This window comes from Antechinus flavipes, chromosome 2, assembly GCF_016432865.1.
Source record: "Antechinus flavipes isolate AdamAnt ecotype Samford, QLD, Australia chromosome 2, AdamAnt_v2, whole genome shotgun sequence".
NCBI classification, from domain to species: domain Eukaryota; kingdom Metazoa; phylum Chordata; class Mammalia; order Dasyuromorphia; family Dasyuridae; genus Antechinus; species Antechinus flavipes.
This window is the reverse complement of record NC_067399.1, coordinates 318,969,894-318,978,474: the sequence shown is the minus strand read 5'-3', so window position 1 is coordinate 318,978,474 and position 8,581 is coordinate 318,969,894. Positions and strand designations below refer to the sequence as shown.

The window sequence follows — 8,581 nt, the reverse complement described above, 5'->3', positions numbered from 1 at the left end:
TAAACTGAAGTGACTTAACATAGTTAATAAGTAATCTGAGGCCAGATTTGAATTTATGTTCTCCTGACTGTCACTCTATCCATTGCACCATCTAGCTGCCTTATAATGCACTCTCTTACAATTCTCCATGAATACTTTGATCCAAATGAAGAAGTTCAGGGTTGTGTCCCCAAATGATGAAGTTCAGTGCAGGGCAGGAAGTTGTGGGAACCCCTTTGGTCGGTGCAGAGATCCTTTGTAAAGGAATTTACAAACCCGAAAAACTAGACTGGCAAAAAGTCCCCTTTTAAATGTCCTGACCCAGTTTCTCCCTTGTCCTATTTAGTTACTCTGCCTCAGGTTATGAACTTTCCCTGTTAATGTTTGATGAGACAAAGGTTTTATATCTTTAGGCTATAATCATTCCTTCTTAATGTTTGACAGGATAAAGGTCTATCCATTTTAGATATCATTAGAATATCAGTAACCTTTCCAGTACCTCCTTCCATTGTGTCATCCTAGGTGCCTCCCCCATTATGTCATTGTCCTTCTTATCCTATAAAAAATTTTGCTGTCTAATACTCATGACTGGACTCTTTGAGATGATAGTCTCATCCAGCCCTGGGACCACATGGATCCAGTGGACATAATTTTCAAGACAGTACTTTTGCCTTTTTTGAAAATGTGGGCATAAATCTTTTTCTAGTTCTGTGGTACATCTCCCATTTTTCAAGACCACTCACGTATTAATGACCAGGCTCAATAATCCTATTGACCAGTTCTCTTAAGTAATTGAGGAATTTGTTCTTTGGTACCAGTTGATCTTCAATAAATGAGGAGATAGGGTATATCTCTCCATTTAATAAACTATTAAATTGGTCTCTAATCTCTGTCTTGCTCAGTTTCTCCAGTATTACAAAAGAAGTTTATTATTGGCATTAGGAAGTCAGCCTTTGCTAGAAAGACTGAATTCCTTGGTGGCAAGGTCCCAACAGAGGGATAAAAAGTTTCTAGTGGAGGAGTCCTGGCAGAGAAATCCTGTAGCAGAGAAAGTGAATAAGGTCTTGTTAGGGAAATGGAGAGATAAAGATAAAGAGGGAGTAACACTGAAAGAGAATATCATTTCAGCTTATGCCAAAGGGAGAGAGAGGAATGGCATATTAGATCCTCTGCAAAGAAATGAGTTTAAAATTGCCATTTTTATAAGGAAATCTGAGACAGAGGTTTCAACCAAATGAGATTCCTTCAATGCTGTCACTGCCCCCTTCTCCCCCCCCCTCCCCCTTCCCCTCGCCCAGGCCTAGATGGTTTTGAGCCAATTTTCAGTTCAATAAGGGTCAATATAAATCTAGATCTCCAGCTAAATGAGATTACTTAAATTTGAGTTAAGTAGAGAGTGGTCCTGGATTCAACTAGTCCCACCAAGATAACAGAATGAAACCACTTTATCTTGATTCCCTGGGGCAGGTCTTTCCCAAAGGCAGGGTTCAAGGAGAATCTCTCCTTCAAGGAACTTCTCAAGTGCTTTACCTCATGGCTTACCCAGAAGTCAAAGAGAGAGAAAGAAAAAGAGTTTGGGGGCTCCCCTAGTCACTAACCTCCAGCTTAAATCTTTTCTTGTTGCAGAAACAGCAAAGAGACTTGTATCACTGGATTGAAGCATATATGGAGTTGTAAGAAGACTGGGAAGGTAGAAGGGGGCTAAATTATGAAGGTTTGAAAGTATATGATATAGCTCTCACATCTCAATAATGAGATGATTCAGACCAGTTCCAATGGGTCTTGTGATGAAGAGAGCTATCTGTACCCAGAGAAAGGACAATGGGAATTGAAGGTGGATTACAACATAGTGTTTTCACTCTTTTTGTTGTTGTTTACTTGCATTTTGTTTTCCTTCTCATTTTTTTCCTTTTTGATCTGATTTTTCTTGTGCAGTATATTTGTGGAAATATGTATAGAAGAACATGTTTAACATATATTGGATGACTTGCCTTGTAGGGGAGTGGGGTGGGAGGAAAGGAGGGAAAAAATTAGAACACAAGGTTTTGTAAGGGTGAATGTTGAAAATCATCCATGTAGAATTGTGAACACATCCAGCCATTCTGGAGAGCAATTTGGAACTATGCTCAAAAAGTTATCAAACTGTCCTTACCCTTTGATCCAGCAGTGTTTCTACTGGGCTTATACCCCAAAGAGATACTAAAGAAGGGAAAGGGACCTGTATGTGCCAAAATGTTTGTGGCAGCCCTGTTTGTAGTGGCTAGAAACTGGAAAATGAATGGATGCCCATCAATTGGAGAATGGCTGGGTAAATTGTTGTATATGAATGTTATGGAATATTATTGTTCTGTAAGGAATGACCAGCAGGATGAATACAGAGAGGACTGGCGAGACTTACATGAACTGATGCTGAGTGAAATGAGCAGAACCAGGAGATCATTATATACCTCAGCAACAATACTGTATGAGAATGTATTCTGATGGAAGTGGATTTCTTCAACAAAGAGATCTAACTCAATTTCAATTGATCAGGGATGGACAGAAGCAGCTACACCCAAAGAAAGAACACTGGGAAATGAATGTAAACTGCTTGCATTTTTGTTTTTCTTCCCGGGTTATTTTTACCTTCTGAATCCAATTCTCCCTGTGAAACAAGAGAACTGTTTGGTTCTGCAAACATATATTGTATCTAGGATATATGTAACTTATTTAACATGTATAGGACTGCTTGCCATCTCGGGGAGGGGGTGGAGGGAGAGAGGGGAAAAATCAGAACAGAAGTGAGTGCAAGGGATAATGTAAAAAAATTACCCTGGCATGGGTTCTGTCAATAAAAAGTTATTTAAAAATAAAATTTTAAAAAATCATCCATGTATATATTTTGAAAATAAAAAGCTTTAAAAAAAAAAAAGAAAGTATAGAAGGGATTTGGGGACTCAAGAGAACAGGACAATATAGAGTTAAACAAATTCACCAAGGGATCGAGATGGGGGAAAAGAGGAGAGACTGGCAAGTATAGAAGAGATGGTTTAAAAGAAAACAGAATGTTTGAAGGTTTGAGGAACTGGATCTTATGACATGGATCAAGAGTAGGGTTTGATGAGGGAAGGCAGAAAGAGAAGTGGAAAGTCAACAGAAAGGGGGATTTTAGAATTGTTGGACAGGGATTTGGTCTATTTTATGAGTAATAGCAAGATTACGGATAGCACATCTTGCCTGGAAAGATTTCATGAACTGATGTTGAGCAAAACAAGCAGAACTGGGAATAAGTTGTACACAGTAGCAGCAAGAATGTGTGATGGTCAACTATGAAAGACTTGGTTCTTCTCAGTGCTTCAAAAATCCAAGAAAATCCCAATAAAATTTGGATAGAAAATGCCATCTGCATGTAGAAAAAGAACTATGGAGATTAAATGTAAATCAACACATGCTATGTTCACTTCTTTTTCTATTTTTTTCTCCTGTGGTTTTCCCCTTTTGTTCTAATTTTTCTCTCCAATTTGATCCAAAAAGAAATGTGTATTCAAAAAATTAATTATTTTTTTTAAAGGATAGCACATCTTTGTGTGTGGCTAAGATGGATTGAAGGAAATAATGGAAAATGAGTAGGTTGAGAAATTGAGAGGTTAGGATGTTTGAAGGAGAGGTTGATTGATGAAATTCCTAAGTCTGAGGGCAAGTGTTGGAAAAGGAAAGAAAAAAAATTATGAGCCATAGTAAATTCTGAGGAAAGAAGGGAACTGACCTAGAAGTCTGTAGGCAATAGCTACTAAGATTTGATTGGGTAGTTGAGATGAAAAGCAAAAATATCAAAAGAGGAGAATTTACTAAAAGATGAAAGTACGGGGCATGAAAGTATTGAGCAGTACAACTCCCCAACTTTGTATTGGGTCAAAGTGAAATAGTGTAGCCAGTACTAGAAAAGGTGGCCAATGAATCTGTGACATTGGGGATATCTGTACTCTTCATAGGGGATGAAGTCCTAACTATTTTCATAATACTAAAATGTTATTTGCCTATTAAACTAGTCTTTTTCAACTACATATGTATGAAGCCAGATTTTCTTCAAATACTTCTACCAAAACAACATATAGGAAAACTGTTTGAAGAAACAGAAATGAGAATCTAGATGTCTCTTCTTAACCCAATTATTAAAGTATTTGCAAAAATATGTAAACAATGACACTCTTAATACTGAATGTTCTTTTATTTTGGAAAATATTTTTTCATCAAAATATGTTCTTTACATTAATGTGTAATGGGATTATTATTTTTTAAAATGAATATAAATTTTTAAGTTTTATCAGTTTTAAATTCAAATACAGTAAATATTGATAGCTATAACCCAAGTAAACAAAAACTCTTTGAGATCCTCAATAATTTTTAAAAATATAAAGGTTCAGAGACCAAAAAGTTTGAAAGCGCAAACCTCATTCCTTCATTGACTTCATTTTTATGTGGACTATTTTGTACCAAACCATTGGTCTGATCATCAGATACCTTGACCTGAACATAGTGATGTCATTTTAGTACTCTTTGAGAAGGAAAACAATTAACTGCCACTTTACAAGCAGTTCAGGTGAAGCTACAAATATAGCCTTTTTGACAAGCTCCTGCTAAAGTTTTTTATACTTTGTGAAAAAGATGGTAGGACTTTGTTTAGAGACTATAGAACAATGATAAGGATCCAGGCGTAATCACTGGTCCAGATGGCTGGACTCAAAACCCAGCAGTTTAATGGTTGAGTATAAATGCAGTAGTAATCTGGTTATCTGTACCTCACCCTGTGCTATTTAACATTTTTATCAATATCCTGAATCTTAGTAGACTAAATCTAAAAGGATAAAATAGAGTAAGGATAAATGTACTTGGGTACAAACAAAATAACTTCATAAAATGAGGGAGGCATTATTACATAGCAATTATTCTGAAAAAGATTTTAGTAGACTACAAACTCATTGTAATTACTCAGCAGTATGATATGACAGCCAAAAAAAACCCCAAAAAACAAAAACCCAAACCAAAAAACCCCCAAAACTAATGCCATTACAGGCTGCATTAAAAGGAACATGGCTTCTAGGAATGGGGTGGTAATTAGTCTGTCAACACAGACTTAGGAAAGTTCAGAATACCTAGGTCCAATATAAGGAAACCTAGTACTCATAAGAGAATAAAGTAAAACAACTTTATTGAGGGGAGATTCTCATTCAATGGAAGGCTGGTCAGTGAGTTTGGATACAGGATGCCGGAATCATCGATGGAGTTGTGTGCTCAACACAAAAAAGGCTGATAGGTTATTGGAGGATTCTTGTTTAGGTCAAATAGGACAAGTCACTGGAGGCAGGGAGTGGGGATCCTGGTCAAGATTCAGGATAGGCACTAACTTATGTTAGGACTGGGGAAATTGACAGCTAACTAATATTCACATATATCCCCCCTGCTCTTAAGAAAGGGGGGAGAGGTAGCTATTACTGAAAATATTACTCTGCAGGATGACTCAGGTTTTAAAAAAATTCTCTAGGGCTTCTTTGTTTAATGGGATGGGGAAGCAACTATATTGCTTACAATGTCTCAGGGTGTTCTGCCCTTCTCAGATCTTATCTAATAGTACTGGTTTAGTTCTGGGAAAGGGATTTAAGAAGGGCATTAATATGCTGGAAAGTATCCATCCAAAGGCAACCAGAATAGTGAAGGACCTTGAATCCATGTTGGAGGAGGATTAGCTGAAGGACTCGGAATATTTAGCGAGAAAACTTGGGGTACATAATTAGGGAGCAAAACAGATGACATTATGGTTGTCTTCATGCTTTTTTGAAGGACTATTATGAAGAAGAAGGAGTAGATTTCTTTTGTTAAACTCAAAAGGACAGAAAGAAGGGAAAATTTTCCTAACAAGTAGAATTGTCCAAAAGCAGAATGGACTGCTTCAGGAGTGGCTAATTCCTGTCTCAGGGTTGTTGTTGTTGTTGTTTTAATTTAATATTTCATCCCCTCCTCCTCCTCTCCCCTACCCCATACATGTAAAACAATTTTTTCTTCTTTTTTTTTTCCAATAGTTTTACAGTTTCATTTTATTCAGTTTGGATGTAATCTCTTCCAGAGTTAACTCTACTTCAGCTTGTAGATGAAATGAAAATGTAGAAAAGTCCACTTCATATTGTTGGCACATTTGTGGGCATCTCTTCCCTTATTCGATTCAGGTTTAACTAGCAAACAGAATTTAGATTCCAGTTTCACAAGCAGTTAACTGTAGAAAAGTCTATCTGAAGAGTCTTATGCAGAAAAGTAACCTAAGACCAGGCAATGATCTCTACAATGATCCTTGAGGTACAACTGTAGCAAGTTACCGTAATTTGAGTTTAAAAAACATTAGACCAAGAGGAATTCTCTCAAATGGGTTTAAATGCGTTTTATTTTAGACAACCTACATGACATGTTTTTAAAAACAATGCCTCCACTCCAAATAAATCAAGGTCAAAAATAAATGAATAAAGCTCAAGATGACATCAGTCCAAGTTTGTCCAACTCCTGGTGTTGTGTAGATGACAAAAAGCAGCAGCCAGTTATGATGACAGGTGGTTCAAAGTAATCAGCTGAATTTGTTAACATTTCTCCATTTCTAAACCATCCTTAAAGAAAATCATATATGGGGTCACACCATCCTCACGGAAGTCCAAGAGAGCCACCATACCATCTGGATTCATGTTTTCACCTATGAAGAACTGATAGTTTTTAAAATTAGCAAGGATATGTTTGATTTGTTCTGCAGCTCCCGTCATAAAAGGTTTTACTCTATCTGGCTTGTGTTCTTCAAGTCTGCCTTTGATTGATTTCATGTAGTCTTTGATGTACTTTTTGTAGGATTCTTTTGTGAAACTAGTTTCTTGCAGATGATGGTTTATTACTATGTCAACTCCAGTGATTACAGTGGCATCTGTTCCTTCACCCTCAGGACCTTCAGCAGAGGCATTTCCACCAATGAGTGAATCATCAATGGTACCCTCTGTCCTACTGACCATCTTCCCCTCCACCTCCAGGCACAGCCCGTTTGCGATCTTCCGGATCTTGTAAATGTCGGAGAACATCTCATCATGGCTGATGAGGTCCCGGTAGATGATCATGGCGGCGGAAGGAGGGAGGCGGCGGTGGCGGCGCTAGTGCTGTGGAGGCCCGGAGCTCGGTGTCAAAACATTTTTTTCAAACATTTCTTTTAAAAATTGAATTCCAGATTCTTTCTCCCCACCTTCATCTCCCATTAAGAAAGCATGTATGTATGGAGTTATGCAAAACATTTCCATAAAAGTCAAGTTACAAAAGAAAGCCCTCCTCTCCCCCCCAAAAAAACCTCAAGAAAGATAAAGTTAAAAAAAAAAAAGAGTATAATTCAATCTGTATTCAGAGACAATCAGTTCTTTGGATATGAATACATTTTACTTCAGAGTAGTTGTAGATTATTCATTGTATTATTTAGAAAAGAGCAAAGTCATTCACAGCTAATCATCTCACAACTTTTCTATTATTTTATACACAATACATTTACTTTGCTTGAATTTATGGACTTTCCAAGTTTTTCTGAGAGCATCCTGCTTATCATTTCCTATAGAACAGTAATATTCATATTGCATAGCATGGATTATTCAGCCATTCCCCAATTGATGGGCAGCCCCTCAATTTCAATTCTTTGTCCTGAGAAGAGCTTCTATAAATATTTTTGTATATATAGGTTCCTTTCCTTTCTTTTAAAATCTCTTTTGGGATTCATATTTAATACTGGTATTGTTAGGTCAAAGGATATGAATGTATTTATAGCCCTTTGGGCATAGTTCATATCTTTTGATTATTTATCAATTGGAAAATGGCTTTTTTTATTTTTATAAATCTGATTTCATTCCCTATGCATTTAAGAAAAGCCTTCATAGCTACACCCAAAGAAAGAACACTGGGAAATGAATGTAAACTGTCTGTATTTTTGTTTTTCTTCCCGGGTTATTTATACCTTCTGAATCCAATTCTTCCTGTGCAACAAGAGAACTGTTTGGTTCTGCATACATATATTGTATCTAAGATATACTGTGACATATTTAACATATATAGGATTGCTTGCCATCTGGGGGAAGGGGTGGAGGAAGGGAGGGGGAAAAGTGGGAACAGAATTGAATGCAAGGGATAATGTTGTAAAAAATTACCCAGGCATGGGTTCTATCAATAAAAAGTTATAATTATGAAAATAAATAAATTTGCCATGAAGACAAAAAAAAAAAAAAAAAAGAAATAAGCCTTCATCAGAGAAACTTGCTCCAAAATTCTTTTCCTAATTACTATTGATAACTGTATTTCTCCCTGGTTTATTCCATTCTCTCTCTCCTTTCCAAAGTGTTGTGCTTCTGACTACCTCCTTCCCCAATATGCCCTCTATCAACCTCCCCCGCTACAGGGTAAAATAAATTTCTCTACCCATATTGAGTCTTTATGTTATTTCCTCTTTGCGTCAATTCTGATAAGAGTAAGGTTCACTCATTCCCCTTTTCCTCCCCTGTAAAAGCTTTTGTTTTGCCTCTTTTATGGCAGATAACTTAAGCCATTCCACTTTCTTTCCCATTCT

General features: G+C 36.8%; 1 protein-coding gene across 1 annotated transcript; it reads right to left on the bottom strand.

Moving 5' to 3' along the window:
• Positions 1-6,363: 6,363 nt before the first annotated feature.
• On the bottom strand, positions 6,364-7,115 carry LOC127546284 (translationally-controlled tumor protein). The gene has a single exon (XM_051973484.1). The coding sequence runs from the start codon at positions 7,098-7,100 to the stop codon at positions 6,582-6,584; it is 519 nt and encodes a 172-aa protein (XP_051829444.1). The 5' UTR covers positions 7,101-7,115; the 3' UTR covers positions 6,364-6,581.
• Between the last annotated feature and the right edge of the window lie 1,466 nt (positions 7,116-8,581).

Bases quoted from the DNA above. Each gene is read 5' to 3' on its own strand.
- LOC127546284 (XM_051973484.1), bottom strand. From the start codon at position 7,100: ATGATCATCTACCGGGACCTCATCAGCCATGATGAGATGTTCTCCGAC.